Source organism: Oncorhynchus tshawytscha, linkage group LG20, assembly GCF_018296145.1.
Source record: "Oncorhynchus tshawytscha isolate Ot180627B linkage group LG20, Otsh_v2.0, whole genome shotgun sequence".
Classification (NCBI taxonomy): Eukaryota; Metazoa; Chordata; class Actinopteri; order Salmoniformes; family Salmonidae; genus Oncorhynchus; species Oncorhynchus tshawytscha.
In genome coordinates, this window is record NC_056448.1 from 6,671,844 (window position 1) to 6,699,759 (window position 27,916).

The 27,916-nt window shown below is 40.5% G+C and overlaps 1 protein-coding gene across 6 annotated transcripts in view; it reads right to left on the bottom strand.

Annotated features, from left to right (window-relative positions):
* Positions 1-17,102: 17,102 nt before the first annotated feature.
* LOC112219617 (mitogen-activated protein kinase 10) overlaps positions 17,103-27,916 on the bottom strand; it is a 98,414-nt gene continuing 87,600 nt past the window's right edge. For 2 of the 6 annotated variants that reach the window (XM_024381019.2, XM_024381021.2), the window contains exons 11-14: positions 26,788-26,814; positions 25,582-25,645; positions 25,038-25,115; positions 17,103-17,388 (exon numbers count right to left, since the gene is read on the bottom strand). In XM_024381019.2, coding sequence (XP_024236787.1) covers positions 17,246-17,388; positions 25,038-25,115; positions 25,582-25,645; positions 26,788-26,814 — 312 coding nt within the window. In that variant the 3' untranslated portion in view covers positions 17,103-17,245. Of the gene's footprint in view, positions 17,394-25,008; positions 25,116-25,581; positions 25,646-26,787; positions 26,815-27,916 lie in introns of all 6 variants that reach the window. The other 4 variants (XM_024381023.2, XM_024381022.2, XM_024381024.2 and 1 more) reach the window with 4 other exon arrangements.

The window sequence follows — 27,916 nt, forward strand, 5'->3', positions numbered from 1 at the left end:
TCCAACCAGTGTCCGATTTCAAAAAGGCTTTTCGGCAAAATCAGAACATATCATGTTACGTCAGCAACTAGTCACAGAAAGTATTCAGCCATTTTCCAACCAAAGAGAGTTGTCACAAAAAGCAGAAATATATATAAAAATGAATCACTAACCTTTGACGATCTTCATCAGTTGACACTTCCAGGACTCTATTACACAATACATGTATGTTTTGTTCGATCAAGTTCATATTGATGTCCAAAAACCTCAGTATACATTGGCGCCATGTTCAGAAATGCCGCCAAAACATCCAGAGAAATTGCAGAGAGCCACATCAAATAACAGAAATACTCATCATAAACTTTGATGAAAGATACAGGTTTTACATATAATTAAAGATGAACTTGTTCTTAATGCAACCGCTGTGTCAGATTTCAAAAAAGCTTTACGGCAAAAACACAATATTCAATAATCTGAGACCAGCATTCAGCCACAAAAGCACGCCAAGTTGTGGAGTCAACAAAAGTCATAAATAGCATTATAAATCTTCACTTACCTTTGCTGATCTTCGTCGGAATGCACTCCCAGGACTCCCACTTCCATACCTCTTGCTCCTACTTGAGACGCAGACGTCCCAACTAGAGCTCTGGAAATGCAAATGCGCTACGCTAAACGCTAATAGTATTAGTTAAAATGCAAACGTTCATTAAAATACACATGCTTGGTATTGAATTAAAGCTACACTCGTTGTGAATCCAGGCACCAAGTCAGATTTTTTAAATGCTTTTCGGCGAAAGCATGAGAAGCTATTATCTGATAGCATGTAACACCCCAAAAGACCCGTAGGGGATGTAAACAAAATAATTAGCATAGTCGGCGCTACACAAACCGCACAATAAAATATAAAACATTCATTACCTTTGACCATCTTCTTTCTTGGCACTCCTTGATGTCCCATAATCAATACTGGGTCTTTTTTCGATTAAATCGGTCCATATATAGCCTAGATATCGATCTATGAAGACTGTGTGATAAACGGAAAAAAATAGCGTTTCATAACGTAACGTCATTTTTTAAAAGTTAAAAAGTCGACGATAAACTTTCACAAAACACTTCGAAATACTTTTCTAATGCAACTTTAGGTATTAGTACACGTTAATAAGCGATAAAAATCATCAGGAGGCGATGTAAATTCGATAGGTGGTCGTCTGGAAAAAATGTCCGGGAAAAACTCAGCCAATACATCAAGTTGGAGGTCGGAGGGAATCGGTTCCCTTGGGTCGGTTCTACCAAGAATCAAATCCGAATCAAATGAGAAGACTCTAGACATCCTGTGGAAGCTGTAGGTACTGCAACCTCGGCCTCATTTAATACGGTTCACCTCTAACAATGGGCTGAAGTGGCGCATGGATATTTTTTTCCACTTTCAGTGATCAGATTTTCCTGCGCTTTTCGATGAAACAGACGTTCTGTTATAGTCACAGCCGTGATTTAACCAGTTTTAGAAACGTGAGTGTTTTCTATACACACATACTAATCATATGCATATACTATATTCCTGGCATGAGTAGCAGGACGCCAAAATGTTGCGCGATTTTTAACAATGTTCGAAAAAGTAGGGGGTAGGCTTAAGAGGTTTTTAAGGGAACATTTTGACGCTTGCCATATGGTTAGTGAGAAAGTCCATATTGCAAATGTACGGTCTCTTACTAGACGTCCAAAAACGTTTCTAAAATTCGCGTCGGGCCGTGCGGCAGGGCCGGATCTACCAGGAAGTCAAACGAACTCTCTCAGACAGTCGGTTTCCGTTTGATAAAATATTCAAATTTTGGTCATTTTTCCGCTGTCCCGGTTAATCAAACAAGAAGGCGAATGGAATCATATTGCAAATGTACAAAACATCACGAATCACGACGTGGCCTTATCTCCTAAACGGAAAAGACTTCGAAGACAAAACTTGGTGAGCGTAGGTTTGGCATAATGGGCAGTTGGCTCCGAACAAGATGGCATCTAGGCCTCAACGGTTTTTGAGTTATGGCCATTTTTCTGGGATTAAAGGTCCAAAATGAAAATAGAGCAATTTTTCCACTTCATGTCAAATTAAAGGAACCTACGGTGTCAATAAAAAAAGAACCAGCCATTTATCTATCGTCATTTTAAGAGAAATCGTACAATGTCAAATTGGTGAGGTTCAAAAATAGGTGTTTTAAAAAAAAACTGTTACAGATCCAGTTGCAGCGTGTTCATACAAATCTTTTTAAAGTGTGCTTCGGAGCTCTGCGAGATTTCTGTGATTTTCTGAAATAACACACACTCACTAAACCCTCCGTAAATAAGTCAGTTCTTAACATAAAGACTTAAAACTCAAAATTCTATAATTGCCTACCCCAAGGAGGCTATGTGTTCACTTTCAGCTTCCTGTGTAATCCAGAAGTGCCTTAAAATGGTGTCATAGGTGCTGTTTCGAAGGGTTAAAAAGGGTCAGATCTTTTCAAAACTTCATATGTGTGATTAGTCAACCCTCATGAACTGTAAGTCAGTCATTTCTCCCAACAGATGTCAAAGAAAAGCTCTCTCACACACACACACACAGCAAGGATGGAGTGACAAAGTGTGGTGCTTAAAGACGCACAGAGCCTGCAATGGCATTTCCATATTCTGAAGGCCGTGCCGAGTTCAACGAGATGCCCCGCTTGACCGTAGCTCGCTCTGAGTGCAGCGACCGTGAAAAAAAGTAGGCCCAAAATTAAGCCTGGCCCTAAATGTCATTTGCTTTTGGGTAACAGTGAGAGAACCGTTAGGGTGAGAAGCACAATTCGACCTCAGGTACGATCCTGAGGTCCTCCCGTTCTGTGCAAGCCTAACCTTGACCGTGTGGCATTAACCCTTAACAGTAAATCTGGGTTTTTTGATCTCACAGATTACAATGACATCTCTCCCCATAGGAATACATTGCCTGCTCCTCTAAAGTCAACCTGAAGCCTATGTGGGTTATGAATGCCTCATGAACCTGTCTTTGATGACAGTCCATCAGGACACTATGAGGTCTACCTGTGTCGATTCTAAGCTTCCTGAAGCAACTGGAAGTGGTTAAAATCACCCTAAAGTGTTTTTCCATACCCAACCAGCAGTTTGTGATAAATTCAACACTGTGTAAATCGGTCAGTTCTTAACCTCTTGCGTCAACCCGAGACGCAATCGTCCCATCTAGCCATCAGCAAATGCAAATGCGCTACGCCAAATGCTAATAGCACTCGTTAAAACTCAAACGTTCATTAAAACACACATGCAGGGTACTGAATTAAAGCTACACTCGTTGTGAATCTAGCCAACGAAATCAGATTATTAAAATGCTTTTCGGCGAAAGCATGAGAAGCTATTATCTGATAGCATGCAACACCCCAAAATACCTGAAGGCGACGTAAACAAAAGAATTAGCGCTACACAAATAGCAGAAATAAAATATAAAACTTTCATTACCTTTGACAAGCTTCTTTGTTGGCACTCCTATATGTCCCATAAACATCACTATTGGGTCTTTTTTTCGATTAAATCGGTCCATATATACCCAAAATATCCATCTATGGAAACTGTGATTCAGAAAAAAACACAGTTTCAAAACGTTACGTCATTTTTTTAAATTAAAAAAGTCGATGATACACTTTCACAAAACACTTCGAAATACTTTTGTAATCCAACTTTAGGTATTAGTAAACGTTAATAATCTATCAAATTGATCACGAGGCGATGTGTATTCAATAGCTCCACGATTTCAAATCATGTTCCGAAATCTCTCTTCCAAAACTTCCTGTCGGAGACCGGATGGAAAGTGGTCTCTCTAACTCGTTTGACCAAGAAACAACGAGAAGGCAATTGACAAGACTGGCGACATCGTGTGGAAGCTGTAGGACTTGCTATCTCGGCCCCATTTAATTTCGTGCCCCTTAAACAATACATGAAAGTGGCGCATGGATATTTTTTTCAGTTTTCAGTGATCAGTTTTTCTTGCGCTTTTCGATGAACTTCGGATGTTTTCAATGAGGAGACTCTCAGTTAGATAGCAAATGTTCAGTTTTTCCAAAAATATTATTTGTGTAGGAGAAATTGCTCCGTTTTGTTCATCACGTCTGGCTAAGAAAAAAAAAAATGAAAATTCAGTCATTACAACGCCAAACTTTTTTCCAAATTAACTCCATAATATCGACAGAAACATGGCAAACGTTGTTTAGAATCAATCCTCAAGGTGTTTTTCACATATCTATTCGATGATAAATCATTCGTTTGGTTTCTCCTCGGAAGCAAATGGAAAAATACACGCAGCTGGAGATTACGCAATAATTGCGACGGAGGACACCAAGCGAGCACCTGGTAAATGTAGTCTCTTATGGTCAATCTTTCCAATGATATGCCTACAAATACGTCACAATGCTGCAGACACCTTGGGGAAACGACAGAAAGTGTAAGCTCATTCCTGGCGCATTCACAGCCATATAAGGAGACATTGGAACACAGCGCCTTCAAAATCTGGGGCATTTCCTGTTTGAAATTTCATCTTGGTTTCGCCTGTAGCATCAGTTCTGTGGCACTCACAGATAATATCTTTGCAGTTTTGGAAACGTCAGAGTGTTTTCTTTCCAAAGCTGTCAATTATATGCATAGTTGAGCATCTTTTCGTGACAAAATATCTTGTTTAAAACGGGAACGTTTTTCATCCAAAAATTAAAAGAGCGCCCCCTATATCCAACTAGTTTAAAAGCCTGTATCACTAGCTAGCTAGATGGTTAATGTGGTGTACAGTAAGGAACATTACCATTACAGTATTACTGAATGACAACTATATAGCCTTGTCACTACTAGTTGGTAAGTTGGTTGATATGGGGTGCAGTAGGCTACAGTACAACATTATTATTAAATGATAACAACGTAGCCTTGTCACTAGCTAGTAGTTGGTTGATGGGGTGGGGTACAGTAGGCTACAATACAGCGACAATAGCCTTCCTACTCTTCTGTTATTCGTGCGGTCTGGAAATGGTTAAATTAGCTAATATTATAGAAAGATCACACATTCATGCAGCTGTGGTGGTGTCCCATTAAATTTATCCATACCATAGCTGCTGCAATGGATATGCCTTTTACTTGAGAGCTCTGACCTCTTTGCCAGGTATGATGTTATTGATGTTATTTTTGACCTGGTAAAATAAGCGAACGGTTGTGTGCACTGTCACTAGATAGAATTGTGTGGTTCGGTGGCATATAATTTTTTTTTTTTAAAGTAGACATACAGTATATTATCAGCAATTCTCAATCAGATGAGATACACACCAACCCAAACGGAATTTCATTCATTCATAAATGTGTACACTAATTATTGTTAATATTCCAATTCTCTAGGCCCTCAATTGCCAAACCTGAAGCCCCCTGTCCCCAGCAGGAAAGACCAGGAAAAAGTGTTGTCTTAAGGTACAACTTCCTATTGAGGAAATGTAAGATATCATATTTAGATTTAGAGTTATTGACATGAATAGAAGCATATACAAGAACTCTATCAAATGTATTTATAAAGCCCCTTTTACATCAGCAGTTGTCACAAAGTGCTTTTACCGATACCCAACCTAAAACCCCAACGAGCAAGCAATGCATGTGTAGGAGCAAAGTGGCTAGGAAAACCTCCCTAAGAAAGGCAGGAACCTAGGAAGAAATTTAGAGGAACCAGTCTCTGAGGGGTGGCCAATCCTCTTCTGGCTGTGCTGATGGAGATTATAAAAGAGTACAGCCATTTAGGCTAGATCGTTCTTCAAGATGTGAAGAACTTTCATAGATGACCAGCAGTGTTAAATCATAATCAGTGGTTATAGAGGGTGCAATAGTTCAGCACCTTAGGAGTAAATGCCAGTTGGCTCTTCATAGCTGAGCATTTAGAGGTTGAGACGTGTAAGTCCGGTAGAAGGAGACAGGATCAAACGGCAGGTCTGGGACAAGGTGGCACCTCCGGTGAGCCCTGAGCAGGTCAGAGTTCCAATAGCTGCAGACAGAAACAGCAGAGACTGGATCAGCAGCAAGACCGGGTAGACTGGGGACAGGGACAGCCAGGAGTCGTCAGGCCAGGTAGTCCTGAGGCATGGTCCTAGAGCTCATGTCCTGCATCCTTTATTTAACTTGAGTGTAGACAAAGCCTAGATTTGTAACTTCTCATGATTTAGCCTATTTTTCAATCCAGATCTGAGTATTTGATATCCTTTACACTGTACACTGTCGATAGTAATTTTTTCCAAAGCCAATCACTGAATGTCCTACTAGAAGGATTTGATCAGGTTGACACTTCTAAGTCATAATAACACAGAACACACACACACATTCTTTTGATCATCAATTTCTCTCAGTCAACCATTGGTCATTTGTGCTATGTGCTATGCTTGTTAAATGTCCTTCCCTATAGGCATGCTGAAAGTAAAACGTTTACTAAGGGTTGATTGCAGGCTGCTTGGTCAGCTATTTGAGCCAGTAAAGGGGGCTTTTGTCACAGATCCCTCTGGAACTTTCATTGCGCACACCTGGCCCCTAATTCCCACTGATTGTATTTGTAAAAATGTGACCTTTGTTCACCATGGTGGGGTCGATTATTGTTCCCATGTCCGATGGTGGTGTGAGTACCTATGCGTTGGTGCAGCTGTTATGCTACGTGCTATATATACTGTGTATTATGGGTATCGTCCCGTGTCGGTCAACAAGATTTACCCTCGCTCTTTTGTTTGGGTACAGCCCAGGGTTTTTGTATACATGTTTGTTTTGGGTGTATTCCTGCGCCTGTCTCCAAAATCCTTTATACCAGCATGACAGCTTTACTCTTAAGTAGAGGAATGACTTTTGCTTCGCTCCAGGCCTGAGGGAACACACTTTCTAAATCAAATCAAATGTATTTGTTACATACACGTGTTTAGCAGATGTTATTTCGGGTGTAGCAGAGTGCTTGTGCTTCAACTTTGGTTGAGAGAATGCCAAGAGTGTGCAAAGCTGTCATCAAGGGAAATGTTGGCTACTTTGAAGAATCTCAAATATAAAATATTCTTATTCTATACAATGTACAAAATTATACAATGTAGAAAATAGTAAAAGTAAGAAAAAGCCTTGAATGAGAAGGTGTCCAAACTTTTGACTGGTACAGTTCAGCTTTGCAGCGCGATTGAAATTTAAAGGCCCCATTAGCGGAGACCGCATTCAAGGTACTAAGCGTTGCATATGCAGTCTCAGTCAGAAATTACCTTTACATTTCTATTGCACAATCTGTAACGCTTCAGCAATACAGATTGAATAGAGCCCTATCACTCCTCACTTGGCCACATGTTAATGGGCTAAACACTCCCAACACTCCTAGGTTGGTTCTATTAAGGATAACTGTTAAAGGAATTAAATTGCTCTATGTTTTAATAGCCAATTAAAATTAAACACTCTGTCAATTCATAAGGATTTGTAAGACACTTATTCTATAATAATGGACAGAGCCCAGTCTTAAAGTCAATCAGCAGAGTTTATTCACGAGAGTACTGAACACGATACAGGTTACCACAGGTTATAAACTGAAAATGACGTCATTAGTTCCAGTACCAACCCGTCTCTTCTCCCACCCTGGTACAAAGGCAGTATCTCAAACATCGTCTCCCTACCAATTTAATATAATTTATGGCTGAGCCAAGGTCTTCCGGTGTAGATAAGCATTCTAGCCAGTCTGAAGATTTAGTTCATTCATTTCTACCAAGGAACAGACAGTCATTGTTCTAATCCTTGATTATATTTACACACATTATATTCAGTACTAGGATTAAGAAAGAAAATTCATACATATACAGTAACATAATAGTATTCTGATTAGTACATATACAGTAACATAATAGTATTCTGATTAGTACATCCTGATTGAAATGTATACATAATTAGTCATTATAGATAAAAAATCCCTTATCAATAACAAAGGTTGAAAAGGCTGTGGCGGTATGCCATTTTGTCAGCCTGTTATTGTCATGCAAAAGACTTCTGGTCTCACAGGAATTGACTGTTAATTAACATAACCACGTTCTCTAGGCCTCCAAGCATACAAGTAGCATACAAGCCACTGATGCACGCCTTTGGAACATCTACTTTAAAAAAAGTTTAATAAATCAATTGAATAAATACCATCACCATAAAACCATTATTTATTAGGCAGGTCTAAAGAAAAATATATATTTCAGAAGAACAGAACATGAGTTGGCCTACTGCATGTTATCTGGCTATGCGCCATGCCATAGGCTTAATCATTTAGTGAATACGATATGCTTAAGTCCTGTGCCATTCTTTTATATTATATGATTTTAAAGTAAGAAGAATTTAACTGAACTTAACTGAATAAAATAGAGAGGATATTTTTCCCATTCCGGAGCAAGAGTACACATATGAATTGGCTATACTGAGTATTTGAAACAGGTCCTATATGCTAGATTTAGAGTTATTTGGCAACTTGAGCCATGAATGATAAACTATAGAATGCCTTAGAAATCAAAAGATATACAGTGCCTTGCGAAAGTATTCGGCCCCCTTGAACTTTGCGACCTTTTGCCACATTTCAGGCTTCAAACATAAAGATATAAAACTGTATTTTTTTGTGAAGAATCAACAAGTGGGACACAATAATGAAGTGGAACGACATTTATTGGATATTTCAAACTTTTTTAACAAATCAAAAACTGAAAAATTGTGTGTGCAAAATTATTCAGCCCCCTTAAGTTAATACTTTGTAGCGCCACCTTTTGCTGCGATTACAGCTGTAAGTCGCTTGGGGTATGTCTCTATCAGTTTTGCACATCGAGAGACTGAAATTTTTCCCCATTCCTCCTTGCAAAACAGCTCGAGCTCAGTGAGGTTGGATGGAGAGCATTTGTGAACAGCAGTTTTCAGTTCTTTCCACAGATTCTCGATTGGATTCAGGTCTGGACTTTGACTTGGCCATTCTAACACCTGGATATGTTTATTTTTGAACCATTCCATTGTAGATGTTGCTTTATGTTTTGGATCATTGTCTTGTTGGAAGACAAATCTCCGTCCCAGTCTCAGGTCTTTTGCAGACTCCATCAGGTTGTTTTCTTCCAGAATGGTCCTGTATTTGGCTCCATCCATCTTCCCATCAATTTTAACCATCTTCCCTGTCCCTGCTGAAGAAAAGCAGGCCCAAACCATGATGCTGCCACCACCATGTTTGACAGTGGGGATGTGGTATTCAGGGTGATGAGCTGTGCTGCTTTTACGCCAAACATAACGTTTTGCATTGTTGCCAAAAAGTTCCATTTTGGTTTCATCTGACCAGAGCACCTTCTTCCACATGTTTGGTGTGTCTCCCAGGTGGCTTGTGGCAAACTTTAAACAACACTTTTTATGGATATCTTTAAGAAATGGCTTTCTTCTTGCCACTCTTCCATAAAGGCCAGATTTGTGCAATATACGACTGATTGTTGTCGTATGGACAGAGTCTCCCACCTCAGCTGTAGATCTCTGCAGTTCATCCAGAGTGATCATGGGCCTCTTGGCTGCATCTCTGATCAGTCTTCTCCTTGTATGAGCTGAAAGTTTAGAGGGACGGCCAGGTCTTGGTAGATTTGCAGTGGTCTTCACAGCGCTCCTTGGGATGTTTAAAGCTTGGGAAATATTTTTGTATCCAAATCCGGCTTTAAACTTCTTCACAACAGTATCTCGGACCTGCCTGGTGTGTTCCTTGTTCTTCATGATGCTCTCTGCGCTTTTAACGGACCTCTGAGACTATCACAGTGCAGGTGCATTTATACGGAGACTTGATTACACACAGGTGGATTGTATTTATCATCATTAGTCATTTAGGTCAACATTGGATCATTCAGAGATCCTCACTGAACTTCTGGAGACAGTTTGCTGCACTGAAAGTAAAGGGGCTGAATAATTTTGCACGCCCAATTTTTCAGTTTTTGATTTGTTAAAAAAGTTTGAAATATCCAATAAATGTCGTTCCACTTCATGATTGTGTCCCACTTGTTGTTGATTCTTCACAAAAAAATAGTTTTCTATCTTTATGTTTGAAGCCTGAAATGTGGCAAAAGGTTGCAAAGTTCAAGGGGGCCGAATACTTTCGCAAGGCACTGTATGGGCTGCATGATGCATCTATCGGCTATTGATGATTTGGGAAAGTTGCAAATAAAGCTAGCGCTCTGTTCCTTGTCTCAGGTTGCACACACTGTTCTCTCATCAAGTGATCATATGTTCACCCATCAGACTTTTCTCAATTGAATCTTGTCTTGAAGTCAAATCTTATTGGTCACATACACGTGTTCAGCAGATTTTATTGCGGGTGTAGCGAAATGCTTGTGTGTCTAGCTCCGACAGCGCAATAATATCTAACAAGTAATTTCTAACAATTTCACAACATATACAGAATACACACAAATCTAAGTTAAAGGAATGGAATTAAGAATATATAAATATATGGACGAGCAATGTCAGAGGGGCATGGACTAAGATACAGTAGAATAGTATGGAATACAGCATACATGTACATATGAGATGAGTAATGCAAGATATGTAAACATTATTAAAGTGAGTAGTGATCCATTTATTAAAGTGGCCAGTCTATGTATATAGGCAGAAGCCTCTAATGTGCTCGTGATGACGATTTAACAGTCTGATGGCCTTGATGTTTTTCAGTCGCTCGGCCCCAGCTTTGATGCACCTGTACTGACCTCGCCTTCTGGATGATAGCGGGGTGAACAGGCAGTGGCTTGGGTGGTTGTCCTTGATTAAATTTTTGGCTTTCCTATGACATCGGGTGCTGTAGGTGTCCTGGAGGGAAGGTAGTTTGCCCCCTGTGACGCGTTGGGCAGACCGCACCACCCTCTGGAAAGCCCTGCAGTTGCGGAGGCTGCAGGTGTACCAGGCGGTGATACAGCCCGACAGAATGCTCCCAATTGTGCATCTGTAAAAGTTTGAGGGTTTTAGGTGCCAAGCCACATTTCTTCAGCCTCTTATGGTTGAAGAGGCGCTGTTGCGGGTGGACTGTGTGTGTGGACCAACTTGAAGCTTTCCACCTTCTCCACTGCAGTCCTGTCGATGTGGATAGGGGGGTGCTCCCTCTGCTGTTTCCTGAAGTCCACAATCATCTCCTTTGTTTTGTTGACATTGAGTGAGAGGTCATTTTCCTGGCACCACACTCCCAGAGCCCTTAGCCTACAGGGAGGAGCTGAGGGCTCTGGGAGTGTGGAATATTCCTTGCCTATTAATTATGAAAATATAAAAAATTCCCTTTTTCTAGGCTACTCAAAATTTAGGCTAGACCAATTTGTTTGTTTTTATGCTGTTTCATTGTGTTATGTTTTTTGTGGATGTTTCAAAACCTGTTTTCCACTCAGTTTCAACCTGTTGTTGAACTTCTTTCATATATGGACGAGCAATGTCAGAGGGGCATGGACTAAGATGGTGTTTTGATGATGTCAGAGTGGTTAGAGGGACAATAGTGCCCTGAGCACCAGGCCATTAGAAACCTGATGATTGTTAGCGTGCTGGGTACTACTAACGCTAACGCATGTGCAGAGAAGATTACCGTGACTCAGCGGTCATGTAGAATTTCACTGCAGTCATGACTCAGGATAAGGTCTCCGCAACAACACTGGGTGCTATTTGGGCCATACCAAACTCAACAAGAAACTTTGTTGTCATGCCAACTCCGCCCTGTTTCTAAGGGAGATATGGGAGATGAACAGGAGGCAGCACTATAAGGCCAACGACAATAGTGTGCAAACACACACACAAACATTCTCAATATAAAAAAAGCACACTCATTCCCAAGTTCAAAGTTAGTTTATTTTCAATCATATACATTTTTTTTTACATACACTGTGCTTTTAAAATGTTACGTGTTTTAAACAGGTTTCAGTTATTTTTTCTCTCTTTTGAACCATTTTCTTTGTTTGTTTTATTTGATTGGAATTGCTAGCCTTTGGAGCTTGAGATCGATCGTCAGCGTGAACAAGAGAAATTATTTTCAAAGTGATAACTATCATGTCAACTAAATGGTTCACTAACTTACATCAGAAAAAGAGAAGGAATGGGAAAAAAATCTGAAACGCCCTGATTCAGATGAACCAAATCATCTGTATAGATTTCAACTTCACATAACAACTCTCAACATCTACTATAATCTGTTCTGTTCCTAACATTATTAGCTATTCACATCAGCCCCTTGGTTTAACTATAATAATTGTTTCTTGCACTGTTATAGTATGATCATCGAGAAGTAATAATGGACACCTGCATTGTTGTTTCAATGACTAGGATAGACTCATTTGAAATTAGTCAAAGACATTTTGGATGAATGTTATGCCAGATATCTTAGGGCATAAATACAACGGTTGAGCAATGCAGACAGGCCTCGTGGACAATTAATTAACTGTAAAGGCTAAATTTAATTTTAAAATTTAATTTAGTCAAAGCTTTTGTGTGGTAGGTCTTTCACAAACACTTTCAGTTCAAATTACAGAAATGATCATTCTGTATTGATACCCCATCCCCAACCATAATGTCCCAACCAAGTCTAATTCTAGTTTTAATGTGACTGTACACAAATACACTGTATATACCCCTCATCATATTTCCAATGACATACTCTACCACGATACTGTTAAATGTACATAACAAGAACACACAACAATTTAAAGAAAACCCTTACATCGACTCCTCTGCCCTGAGGGTCCTCATAACGTAGTGTACAAAGTTAAGGCCCAAAACATCTGAGAGCATTGTTAAAATAACGCCCTTTGTCCACATGCCTTTTCCCATTAAATTCAGCTGACAAATGCTGATTTATTGGAAGTCATAGGTATAGTAGGAAACCACATCGTTTACATTGATTTCTGACACCTACAGTACATACTGATGTGCTGGCTGTCCAAAAGAAGCAGTTGGAATAAAATAGGCCCACTTCCAGCACTTTAGAACACGTACTTTTCTGATTTAATGTGGTATTTCGTTTCCTGACACAAGAACAAGCCAGTTGATCAGAATATATCATGGAGTATCAGAAATTGCCATCTGTCTAGACAGAAAACTACTTTGAAGTCAGATTTTGCAGTAAAAAAATGGTGTAGATACAGCATTTTGACTTTGTAGAGCAGTATGGTGGAAATTAGTTAATACTACACACAAATCAGACAGAAGCTTGATGTGCTGTTGTACATTTTCCACTGGATGTTTTTAAATATAAGAACCCACACGTTTGTCATTATTATTACTGAAGTGAAGCGGGTCCTTGTTTTGAAAGACTGAATCTCTCACTAACAACTAAAACTGTACAGGGACGATCATTAAATGCAAAAATGTTTATTTGTTGTGAACTTTTTATCCTACGCATACAATAACAAAAACATCTTCAAATTTATTCAGATAATATACCTGGCCATTTCAACAGATCAAAGATTTTTGACCAAATTTGTAGTTACTGAGTTTTGCCTTTGTAGGGCAAGCATAAACCAGTGTTAAGAAAATTGTTGTTAATTGATCTAAAATACTATATACATTAAAGTTCTACCCTGTTCTAAAACATTACTTAGAGCCTGTGAACGGCAAGCCGAGCCCTATCCTGGATACATCTCAGAACCCCCGTTTAGCACTTTATTAGCTCTTTTAAAAGTATGCGTAGCTCTTTGAAGTGTACTGTACTGTATACAGTACTTACAAGTAATTGCCCACTTATTTACAGTATGGAGACATTAGAAATAAGGGTGTAATTCTAATTGAAACGTGACTATCAATATTACTTCTATAGGTTTTTGAAAATTATGACATACTATCTATTTACAGTATTTATATGGTATTGTCCATGCAAGCAAGAAAGTTATACATTTTTGCTAATGCACTGGCTTGCAACAAACATGCAGGAATGCCTTAACAATTTGAATGTCATAATAACAAGACAAATGCACACAATGAAACATTGCTGCTATCCCAACCAATCTCCCAATGTTTCCGTAAACTGTGCTTAATCTAGAAGTGCAGTAGATTAAACTACTACGCATGGATCTCATGCTTATATACAGTATACAAACAAAAGTAAAACGGATTATTTCATCCCTTTATTGAAATGTAAGGACACTGATCAAATAAGACATTTACAGATACAAAACAAAACCATACAAATTAGGAGGTATTCTGCTCAGTTGCTAGGTAACTATATAGGTCAGAAGAACATTTTATATGATGATGACTATCTGATAACAAGTCCATTGTGTTTTAAAAAGTAGGTTTAAATTCTACATTATTTAGTTATTCAAAGATGCAACAATAACATGGTAATGGTCGTAGTATAGTTCCAATAGGGAGGACATGGGCATCGGTCAGTAGCGGTGACTATGTGCATCTACAGTATGAGCAGACAATGGGTGTGACATCATGCGGAATCAGATTGAACAGGACACACTAGACTCTCGGGTTTCAACATTTCTGGTAACTTTCCAAAAAATGTCCAGGTTTTCCAGAAAATCCTGGTTGGACAAGGGAATAATCAGTGAGGGAATCGTCCAACTGGGATTCCTCCAACTGATATTTACGGAAAAACCTAGAATTTTGGGAAAGTTACCATAAATATTGCAATCCTAACAGACACCAACTTCAGATTGTACTTCAAATAATACCTAAATTCAGCATCTCAGTAATGGCGTCCGTCAATCTTTAGCTTAATTTCAGTGCACACATCGTTGTATATCTAAGATGAGGAAACGGCATCATTCCAAACAAGGCACTTCCCATTATTCTGATTCAGTCGATGAAAATAATAAATAAATCAATAATAAATAAACTTCCAGTCAAAAATTATATTTAACATTACTGGTTTTATAGTCTGTCATCGGATTCCCTTTTGACAAAATATGGCATTAAGGTAGTACTCATTCAATGTAAATGAAAATGGATGCAATTTGAGGAACAAAACTAAAAACTAAACTATCCCCCCCCCCAAACTGTTCTGTGCTTCCGACAGTAATACACATATAAGGCGACTGTCTCCTGAACTACTCTCATTTACACCACAGTAGTGACACAGAAACAGAGTGAGTGACCTTCCTGGTTGTGGTTAGGTGACATTGGGAATGACGTGCAAGGCTGTGGGTGGGACTGTCCACAGACAGTGGAGTGGTGCAGGGATGCAGTCAGAAGAGATTTCATTTCACAAAAACACAAACCAACAACGAGAACTTAAGGTTCCAGCTCAGCAACAGGGTTTGGGTGAATTTCAATTCAGTCAATTCTAGTTCTTATTCCAATTTTCCTAGTCTAGTGGTTAGAGCGTTGTACTAGTAACCGAAAGGTTGCAAGATCGAATCCCCGAGCTGACAAGGTAAAATCTATCGTTCTGCCCTTGAACAAGGCAGTTAACCCACTGTTCCTAGGCCATCATTGAAAATAAGAATTTGTTCTTAACTGACTTGCCTAGTTAAATAAAGGTAAAATAAAAAAATGAGAAATGTGGAGTTGACATTCAGACTGAATTGAATTGAAATGGAATTGAACCCAAACCTGCTCAGCCCTGCTCCTGCAGAAGATCACACACTGTATGTATATTTATATATCCATCATCAACCGAAGCTCCCCATCCACAGGTTTCATCACCAATATGGTTGAAAAGAAGTTCAATTACGTTAAATGGTATTATAAACAAAAGTATTTATAGTTGTAATTTATCATATAATTAGTGTTAGCTTTTGTAATCATGCAGCAGGACTAAAAGGCAAGGGGTCAAACTAAGGTGAAAGGTTAGGGGTCAAATGTCAGGGGTCAAGGTGGTGATGTCATGTGGCAAGGTGTGCTATAGAAGAACATCCAGTACTGCCTGCCTGCCTGCCTGCCTGTCTGTCTGTCTGTGTCTCACAGCTGTACAGAATTACATATTTACAAAGGTCGGGGGTGCTATGCAGTGTCGAGCACTAGCCCTAACACCTGCGGAAATAATCACATGAAAACACACCAATCTGTCACCCACACAAGAGACAAACCCAAGGACCAAACCTAGAGGTTATTAAAACATAGCAATACAGTCACATAGGGGAAAGTGAATGGAGGTTTATACACCGCTCAAAAGAATAAAGGGAACACTTAAACAACACAATGTAACTCAAAGTGGCATTTCTTTGGGGGGTCGCACAGCCCTCCATGTGCTCGCCAGAGGTAGCCTGACTGCCATTAGGTACCGAGATGAGATCCTCAGACCCCTTGTGAGACCATATGCTGGTGTGGTTGGCCCTGGGTTCCTTCTAATGCAAGACAATGCTAGACCTCATGTGGCTGGAGTATGTCAGCAGTTCCTGCAAGAGGAAGGCATTGATGCTATGGACTGGCCCGCCCGTTCCCCAGACCTGAATCCAATTGAGCACCTCTGGGACATAATGTCTCGCTCCATCCACCAACGCCACGTTGTACCACAGACTGTACAGGAGTTGGAGGATGCTTTAGTCCAGGTCTGGGAAGAGATCCCTCAAGAGACCATCCGCCACCTCATCAGGAGCATGCCCAGGCGTTGTAGGGAGGTCATACAGACACGTGGAGGCCACACACACTACTGAGCCTCATTTGGACTTGTTTTAAGGACATTACATCAAAGTTGGATCAGCCTGTAGTGTGGTTTTCCACTTTAATTTTGAGTGTGACTCCAAATTCAGAGCTCCATGGGTTGATAAATTAGATTTCTATTGATAATTTTTGTGTGATTTTGTTGTCAGCACATTCAACTATGTAAAGAAAAAAGTATTTAATAAGAATATGTCATTCATTCAGATCTAGGATGTGTTATTTTAGTGTTACCTTTATTTTTTGAGCAGTGTATATTGCTGTACAATAATGTATGAAAAGGGCCCACTTTGCCACATCGACTGAAGCACAGGCGCCTGCAAGGAATTTGGGTTACCAGCAGCCAGTCAATTTACACTTCACAGAAAGATCACTGTCTCAGTATTTTTTTAATTTTTTTTTAATGGTGCCATATTTTTTTGGGGGGGATGGGGTGTATAAGTAAAGTAACAAGAAGTTCATATTTCATAGTTTTTTCTTTTTGAATGAAAATGCAAGCTTAACTTTCACGATCATTATTCTTTACGTTTTCTTAAATCCCTTTTAATATGATACTTTTTTTATTTTGAATAATCTTTGTTCTTTTTCAGGTTTTGGTGAGTTGGTTGGTTGTTTGGACATTTCACCTTCTGAAGAACATTGGGTTGCGCAGGCAGGCTGCTAGTCACCTGCAACACCCCAGGGGTCCTGCGGAGGTCTCCAGGCTGCTGTCAGTGTCTGAGGCCAGGGTCTGGTCGGTGGACATGGAGGAGATATCGTTGACGGAGGGGGAAGGGAGGCTCTCACCACTGCTGTTCACGGCTGCACCTGTGCTGAGGGAATCAACAGACAGCCGGGTTACAACGAACTAAGAGCCCCACAGACCAGGGTTGGGGTCATTTCCATTTAAATTCCAGTCAATTAAGGAAGTACACTGAAATTCAAATTCCAATTTACTTCAGTGCTTTTCAATTAGAAAAATGTGGAATTGGAATTCCGTTTGCCTTCTGAATTGACTGGAATTTTAATGGAATTGACCCCAGCCCTGCCACAGACACTACTGGACATTCTCAGTCATTCACAACCCTTATTGTGACACATAACCCCATACAGAAACTGGACACTCGGTCACAACACAACCAAATAGTACACCCAGAACTCCACATACAAACACATCACAGTGTGTCACCAGACAGGTGAGAGCGAGTTAAGGCTGGGGTACTCTGTCGGCTATCTCCTTAAATACAATAATATCACATTAGTGTAATAATAAAATAAAATTTATTTATATAGCCCTTCGTACATCAGCTGATATCTCAAAGTGCTGTACAGAAACCCAGCCTAAAACCCCAAACAGCAAGCAATGCAGGTGTAGAAGCACGGTGGCTAGGAAAAACTCCCTAGAAAGGCCAAAACCTAGGAAGAAACCTAGAGAGGAACCAGGCTATGTGGGATGGCTAGTCCTCTTCTGCCTGTGCCGGGTGGAGATTATAACAGAACATGGCCAAGATGTTCAAATGTTCATAAATGACCAGCATGGTCGAATAATAATAAGGCAGAACAGTTGAAACTGGAGCAGGAGCACGGCCAGGTGGAATGGGGACAGCAAGGAGTCATCGTGTCAGGTAGTCCTGGGGCATGGTCCTAGGGCTCAGGTCCTCCGAGAGAGAGAAAGAAAGAGAGAAGGAGAGAATTAGAGAACGCACACTTAGATTCACACAGGACACCGAATAGGTCAGGAGAAGTACCGCAGATATAAAAAACTGACCCTAGCCCCCCGACACATAAACTACTGCAGCATAAATACTGGAGGCTGAGACAGGAGGGGTCAGGAGACACTGTGGCCCCATCCGAGGACACCCCCGGACAGGGCCAAACAGGAAGGATATAACCCCACCCACTTTGCCAAAGCACAGCCCCCACACCACTAGAGGGATAACTTCAACCACCAACTTACCATCCTGAGACAAGGCTGAGTATAGCCCACAAAGATCTCCGCCATGGCACAACCCAAGGGGGGGCGCCAACCCAGACAGGATGACCACATCAGTGAATCAACCCACTCAGGTGACGCACCCCTTCCAGGGACGGCATGAGAGAGCCCCAGTAAGCCAGTGACTCAGCCCCTGTAATAGGGTTAGAGGCAGAGAATCCCAGTGGAAAGAGGGGAACCGGCCAGGCAGAGACAGCAAGGGCGGTTCGTTGCTCCAGAGCCTTTCCGTTCACCTTCCCACTCCTGGGCCAGACTACACTCAATCATATGACCCACTGATAATAAGAATGTAATACGTTTATGTTAAAAGATGTAGTTCCCTATCTACCTACCTGTATTTGGAAACATTACAGACCAGGGTGACATTTCAGCATTCATGTGCAACTTATTACCACTAGATGGTGATGAATTTCTGCAAACATACAGACATGCTTAGGCTACAGGACAGTATAGTACAGTACAGTATTTTAATGCACTGTAGGTACACAGTATGGATAGTAGCCAGACCATTTCTAATACAATATAAATATATTTGAGGCAAATGTCTTTCAATAGGCAGTCCTGTTTGTCTTAAGTTTCATCTTGTAAGCAAGAGTTGGGTGAGTGGACAGTTATGCTTGTAAGATGAATAAACGTTTGCCGGTGTTCTGGCTTGTTAGGATGTTTAACCAAGGGTTACATTTATACAAATGTTGAATTATACTGGGTTGGTTTTCCAATCATTTAAAAAAAAAAAGATTTTTTAAAGTCATCCCAAGTGGATGGGGTTGGTCACGGGGGATATATGCCTCCTTTTTTTAAATATATATTTTTTATTATCCTTCAAATATGCATATTGCATAAGGTACATAAGGTAACCGAGGTGGTTCCCAACAGAATCCCTTCCATATGTGTAAACTTGATTGTGTTCACCCTAGATAGAGCTCTACTGAGGTTCGGTTTAACATGGTAGTATTTTGCTCTAGTCTAGGAGAGGTAGATGCAGCCTTCCAACAGAGGTAAGGCCAGCATGGTTGTCCAAGGTATTCTTCTGGGTATTTTGTTGTTTTTAGCAGTTTTTTACATTTTATTTATACACTGCTCAAAAAAATAAATGGAACACTAAAATAACACATCCTAGATCTGAATGAATGAAATATTCTTATTAAATACTTTTTTCTTTACATAGTTGAATGTGCTGACAACAAAATCACACAAAAATTATCAATGGAAATCAATTATCAACCCATGGAGGTCTAGATTTGGAGTCACACTCAAAATTAATGTGGAAAACCACACTACAGGCTGATCCAACTTTGATGTAATGTCCTTAAAACAAGTCCAAATGAGGCTCAGTAGTGTGTGTGGCCTCCACGTGCCTGTATGACCTCCCTACAACGCCTGGGCATGCTCCTGATGAGGTGGCGGATGGTCTCCTGAGGGATCTCTTCCCAGACCTGGACTAAAGCATCCTCCAACTCCTGTACAGTCTGTGGTGGATGGAGCGAGACATGATGTCCCAGATGTGCTCAATTGGATTCAGGTCTGGGGAACGGGCGGGCCAGTCCATAGCATCAATGCCTTCCTCTTGCAGGAACTGCTGACACACTCCAGCCACATGAGGTCTAGCATTGTCTTGCATTAGAAGGAACCCAGGGCCAACCACACCAGCATATGGTCTCACAAGGGGTCTGAGGATCTCATCTCGGTACCTAATGGCAGTCAGGCTACCTCTGGCGAGCACATGGAGGGCTGTGCGGCTCCCCAAAGAAATGCCACCCCACACCATGACTGACCCACCGCCAAACCGGTCATGCTGGAGGATGTTGCAGGCAGCAGAACGTTCTCCACGGCGTATCCAGACTGTCACGTGCTCAGTGTGAACCTGCTTTCATCTGTGAAGAGCACAGGGCTCCAGTGGCGAATTTGCCAATCTTGGTGTTCTCTGGTAAATGCCAAATGTCCTGCACGGTGTTGGGCTGTAAGCACAACCCCCACCTGTGGACGTCGGGCCCTCAAACCACCCTCATGGAGTCTGTTTCTGACCGTTTGAGCAGACACATGCACATTTGTGGCCTGCTGGAGGTCATTTTGCAGGGCTCTGGCAGTGTTCCTCCTGCTCCTCCTTGCACAAAGGCGGAGGTAGCGGTCCTGCTGCTGGTTTGTTGGCCTCTTCCACGTCTCCTGATGTACTGGCCTGTCTCCTGGTAGCGCCTCCATGCTCTGGACACTACGCTGACAGACACAGCAAACCTTCTTGCCACAGCTCGCATTGATGAGCTGCACTACTTGAGCCACTTGTGTGGGTTGTAGACTCCGTCTCATGCTACCACTAGAGTGAAAGCACCGCCAGCATTCAAAAGTGACCAAAACATCAGCCAGGAAGCATAGGAACTGAGAAGTGGTCTGTGGTCACCACCTGCAGAACCACTCCTCTATTGGGGGTGTCTTGCTAATTGCCTATAATTTCCACCTGTTGTCTATTCCATTTGCACAACAGCATGTGAAATCAGTGTTGCTTCCCAAGTGGACAGTTTGATTTCACAGAAGTGTGATTGACTTGGAGTTACATTGTGTTGTTTAAGTGTTCCCTTTATTTTTTTGAGCAGTGTATTATAGTGATGGGGAAATACTTTAACACACAGGTTGTTCTGGCTAACCTCTATGGTCCTAATTGGGATGACGCTCAATTTTTCTCAGACCTCATTGCAACACTTCCTGACCTTAACTCTCATCATTTGATACTGAGTGGAGATTTCAATTGTGTATTACATCCAAGTCTAGGTAGATCTAGACCAAAGCCCAACAATGTAATTTTAAAATCGCAGTAATCAAATAATTTCTAGAATCCTATAATTTGTCTTATCCATGAAGCAGGAGCAATCCCACTGCTAAACAGTACTCCTTTTTTTAATCCAGTCCACCACTCATACACTACGATTGACTTTTTCCTGCTGGATAATATAATTATTCCTTTTGTAACTAATAGCCAATATCACAGCATCGTTTTCTCAGACCATAGCCCTGTCCAGCTAGATATTCGCTTTCCGGACAGTACTGCATCACAACGCGCATGGCGACTTTACCCACTACTACTATACTGTAGTGCCTTTAAAAAATACAAATCAACTCACATTGATGTCTTTTTACAGATCAACTGCACTCCTGACGTGTCTCACTCTACTGTGTGGGCGTCGTTAAAAGCATATCTAAGGGTCCAAATGATTTCATACACAGCGTATGACAATAAACAGCGCACTAAACACTTATCGGAGCCATGTCAACTCATTCTAGATTTGCCTCTTCTCCGATTCCTGAACTCTACAAAGAGACTGCTACACCAATCGGAAATTGACAATCTTTCCACTGAACAAACGGAGCAGCTTCTGTTTAAGTCGAGGCAGACATTTTATGAACACGGAGAGAAAGCTGGCAAGTTGTTATCTCACCAGCTTCAACAATCCACTGCTAGCAGCACCATACCTGAAATGTGTGTTGCAGCTGATTTAACTTCTACCAATCCCAAATAAATCAACAATCAATTCAAGCAATTCTATTCTGCTCTTTACTCGTCAGTGGCTCTTCCTGACACATCTCGTATGCATGCATTTCTAGACAATCTGGACATCCCCTGTCTCATCTCAGATGAACAAACTAACATGGATGCCTCAATAAGTGATGATGAAGCTACTCTGGCAATCCAATCCATGCAGAGCAGTAAAGCTCCTGGGCCTGATGGCTTCCCTATTGAATTTTATAAAGCATTCTCCTCTAAACTATCCCCTAGGCTCAGCTCAATATACAATGAAATCCTTTCTAGTCAGAAACTGCCCCAGACATTTACCCAGGAGACCCATTCTGTTTTTCTTAAAAAGGACAAGAACCCCCTTTTTGTGCTGCGATTATAAAATTCTCACTAAGGTCCTCTCATGCCGTTTAAAGACAGTGATGCTTAATATAATTAACTCTGACCAAACCAGATTTTTCTCAGGTAGGCAATCTTTCTATAATATGCGGCGGATATTTAAAGTTCTTTATTCTGCCCACTCAACTCGACAGCCAGAGGTCGTCATCTCTCTTTATGCTGAGAAGGCTTTCGACCGGGTTGAGTGGGAATATCTATTTACAGTACTAGAGAGATTTGGGTTTGGCCCGTCATTCCTTTCCTGGATGAAGATTTTGTACTCGCCCCAGTGGCTTCTGTTCGCACCAAGAATGTTACCTCAAGCTACTTCCCTCTCCCACAGGGTTACGAATTGATTCATTTGAAATGACTCGTTCAGACATCTTATTGTAATATGCAGAACTCAAGAGGTCCTCATTTATCTTTCCTTTAGAGGATTAGATAGAGCCATTTGCTCTGAAGTTAAATTAAATAGCACTATCTATAATTTCTTGTAGATTAAAATCTGATTGAGCTCGTTCTGTTTTCCCGGGCTAAAATTGACACCAGCATAACATGGTATGGCAGAATGGGTAACCCCTTGCCCCTTATGACATGGTTGTCTATAAACATTAGCAGAAAACAAATAGATGAGGGGCCCCAGGACCGAGTTTGGGAAACTGACCAAGTTAAAGAGCAGAATTTTAAACTAAAGATACAAATATTCAAGCAAGTAGGAACACAAAAGGTGTTTGGTTCTTGTAAAAGCCCTATGCTCCCATAGCGATAGAACAGTTTTATTTCTTTGTATGCTCCTATCTTCCCGGAGCAGACATTTAAGCTTCCTGTTGAATCTGTGGCGTTAAACTATCGTAGGTAGCTAGCAAATCTCAAGTCTTTGTCCTAGACAAAGCATCAGACTGTGAAGAATGAGAAAGATGACCAGATACAAAAGATCTACTGTACCTGCACTTGTGTGGCTCACTTGGTAAAGCATAACACTTGCAACACCAGAGTTGTGGGTTCAATTCCCAATGGGGGACAAGTATGAAAAATGTATGCACTCAAGTTGCTCTGTATCTGTCTACTAAAATGTAAATGTAACAAGCCAGTTAAGAGAAAAAGTGAGTTTGTTAAGGCTTGCTAAAACGATCCCTCTCAGTCCAGAGCATGCCAATGGTGCAGTGATATGTAGGCAGACCATTAATCTCCTGTTTGTGTCTGTAGCAGTGGGAGGCAGGTGATTAAAGAACAGTGGAATACATTTAATCTGACCTCCAATAAAACAGGGAGGCAAAATCAACATTTATAGATTGTGTCCAATAACAGAATAACATGCTTACTCTAATGCTATCCATCTATTTAAGCCCTGAGCCAAGTGATGCTGAAAGGCAGTGCTTTAGAGCCTGGTACTGCTACTGCTGTGAAATATTGCCATCTGGGGCTCTTCAGCTGCACTGTCTGTCCTCAGCACTAGGAATACCCATCTGCTTAATTGCAGAGTTCTAGAGAGGAAGGGAGACAGAGAGAGGTAGAGAAACAGAGAGATGAGGGACAGTGAAGGGAGAGAGCTACAGTATCACACTACGTATTAAATCAATCCCAAGATAGCAGTTTAGCCTTATCACTGTCCAAGAGCCCATAACAGGCATATAAGGGGTTCCCTCTGTAGATCCCAAGCCATCCAGAAAACATTCACTGCAGAAATTTGCTGCAGAGAACAACCGAGGCAAGTTGTTTTCCTCTCTCAGCAACACTAGACTCTGGATGGACGCCATAATAATGTTACCAATACTGTGCCATCATGTTTCCACACTGCTCCACAGTGGCCATACAGGTGAATGACACGCAGCTGCCGCTTTGGTAAACACTCCAATATTTGATTATTTTTTACTGAAAATGAGATGAGTTCTAGTGCTATCTAGAAGAGTATGGACCAAGGACCCCAGCCTTAAATCATGATATGTGACAGTGCATACACAGATGTGAAGAAAATAAACATAGTCTACATGATATGTGCAGAGAGTAGGTGGATAGCAACCTTGTTAATCAATCCACATTAACACTGCTCTGTTAATCAATATAGAGTGGAGTCACAGATATCTTTCTTAACACTTAATTGCATACAGTAATACCATTCAAATAAAGATGAAACACAAAACATGCAAGTTTGGTCAAAAATGACCAAATCTACAGTTTAGATCAGGGGTGGGCAATTCCAGTCCCGAGGGCCTGATTGGTGTCACAGTTTTGCCCCAGCTAACACACCTGACTCTAATAATCACCTAATCATGATCTTCAGTTTAGAATGCAATTGAAAATCACCTGTGTTGGATAGGGATGGAGAAAAAGTGTGACACTAATCACACCCTCTAGTACTGGAGTTTCCCACCCCTGGTTTAGATGGATACTTTTACATACAGATATAATTACTCATCTACAAATTCCTACAGATATAACACTTATGTAGCCTATCAATTATATTTGTCTCGGGAAAACAAGATGGGAGACAAAGACGCATGGGTCAACGCACAGATGGATTTCTGTTACAAGAAGACCCCAGTGATTATACAGTATTATTAAATCAACTTACAGAGGGACTAGGTTATGCACTGAGAGTACCTGAGGGAGAGGGTTGTCCCTTCACCACCCCGTTCTTCGTCCTCTCCTCAAAGTTCATCACCTCTTTGTAGATTAGTTCTGAAAAGAGAGAGAGAGCGAGCATGAGAGAGAGAAAGGAGAGGGAGAGACCGAAAGAAAAGGGGAGGAAAAAACATTAAAATACCAGCACAGAAATCTATTCTCTGCTTTGGCTGTCTCTTGTTGTAAGTCTAATTACCATGGGAAGGTTACAAGGTCATTGGAAATGTTAATATACAAAGTTAGTAAACAGAAACAAATAGAAAACAGATAGGAATACTTAATTGTTGACAAGCTTCTACAGTAGGTAGAAGAGAATAGAGAAAAGCAGTGAATGTAAGTTGGGAATTGTCTCCCTAGAGACCACAAACGTTACAACTTACAAATAATTTAGCTTTTATTCAGAGATCCTACCTTATTCAGAGATCCTACCTTATTCAGAGATCCTACCTTATTCAGAGATACTCCCAAAAGAGGCATCCATAGCAATAGAATTAGTAACTATAAAGGAATATGACATGTTTACCTTTCCATTCATCGATAGAGTGTTCTCTCTCATCCAGCTGTTTGTCGTAGATAGCAGGAGGAGGCTGGAGGGAGAAAGATAAATTGACTGTTTGCTGAACCTGGTTTTAGCAATGGCTAACAGATTGGTGATATCTAAGAACTGCCAGTATCATGACAGCATTTAAATTATCCCTTGAAAAGAATACAATTTAAAGTTTCAACTACAAATTAAATGACACAAGCTCTAAATATGTGCAACACTAGCCATCTTTACTAAATATGCACGCATCCACACAATGCATGAGAGATCTGTAAATCAGCAGAGGGGACATAATATACACTCTCAGCATCAGTTGCATGAGGTGTTTGAACAGCCAAACCCATTCACTGCACAGAACAAGTGTAAAGGACAAGTAAAAGTAGAACAGAGATCATGATGAGAACAAAGAATGGTAAGATACAGAGGTGGGTTGGGATGACAATAGGCTACCGAATTGAGATGAGGAATGAAAGATATTTCTTACAATCATTTACAATGCCTCTTTCATGACAATGAATCTCTGAACAACTAAGACAATCTGCTCTAGTTTTCCTTTATGATTAGATGATTGACAGGAAGACGGACAACACCTCCTCTGGGGATGTAGTAATAATAATAATAATAATATTTAACGTGTAGAGCCTACAGACCAGGCCCTTCAAATATTTCCATATGAATATGTTGTTGTCTAACATCCTATAGGCATGCCAGCCTATATTGCTTTCCATTAGTGAGGAGAAAGCCACACAGACACAGCACATATACATTCTGCCATGTCATCTCTGTAAGAGTTGTTCTAACAACTTAAAAGAAGTGTTATAATGCACCATAAAATGTAATATAACTCATTATAAATTCCCTTAGAAGTCATTATGTATGTGCCTCATAGAACATGTTACCGAGGGGTTTCTTTGGATGGTGCAACTTTGGTCATGTTATATTTGTAAAGCTCTATATATGCTGTACAGTTTTTATATGCTGTCCTATATACTGTACACTTACAACCAAAAAGGTAGCACCATTTTTCTAAGAGGTCATTGAAAAAGAGCTGAAGATTGGGTTTTGGAGCCGCCCCAAAATATATGTAGTACAGTTTTGTACAGTCATATCTGGTCATATCATGTTTGCAATGCTCCATATGTTGTATGATATATTTCTCTTGAGGTAGTATAGTTTTTTATTTACCATTGATATTTGGACGAGATCCCTGGCCTTCATCAGCATGAAATGACAATAGAGAGGGGGGAAAAAAACAGTACAACATTGGTTTCAGGGAAATGGTAATGCCATAGATGGCCAATATAATATATATACAGTATATATACTGTATTTCACATCTATACATCCTCATATATGCTACATCAACTAACATCGTCATGAAGGGTATCACTTTTTGGTGATATTTGCTATGATAAACTAAAATGTATGTTTTAACAAAAGAATGAGGCATGCTACAAATTAAATATATACATTAACATAGTCATAATACTTTAAAATGCATATTCCTATTTTCAAAGAAAGATATTATAGTGAAGTAGTGTGATTCGCTCTCAAATAAGGAAGTAACAATAAACGTGATCAATTTATTCATTGATCTTGTTGAGAGGCATTGATACACTTCTTTTTATATAAAGTCGTAGCCTGAAATCCAAACTAATATACACTGCATTCAGAAAGTATTCTATTGCTGCAGCCTTATTCTAAAATGGATTCAATATTTTTTTGTCCTCAATCTAAACACAATAACCCATAATGATGAAGCGAAAACAGATTTTATGATATTTTTGCTGATGTATTAAAAATAAAAAACAGATACCTAATTGACGTAAGTATTCAGACCCTTTGCTATGAGCATTGAAATTGAGCTCCGGTGCATCCTGTTTCAACGGATCATCCTTGAGATGTTTCTACAACCTGATTGGAGTCCAACTGTGGTAAAATCAATTGATTGGACATGATTTGGAAAGGCACACACCTGTCTATATAAGGTGCCACAGTTAACAGTGCATGTCAGAGCAAAAACCAAGCCATGAGGTAGAAGGAATTGTCCATAGAGCTTTGAGACAGGGACAGATCTGGGGAAGGGTAACAAAACATTTATGCAGCATTGAAGGTCCCCGAAGAACACAGTGGCCTCCATCATTCTTAAATGGAAGAACCACCAAGACTCTTCCTAGAGTTGGGCCTTAGTCAGGAAGGTGACCAAGAACCTGATGGTCACTCTGACAGAGCTCCATAGTTCCTCTGTGGAGATGGGAGAACCTTCCAGAAGGATAACCATCTCTGCAGCACTCCACCAATCAAGCCTTTATGG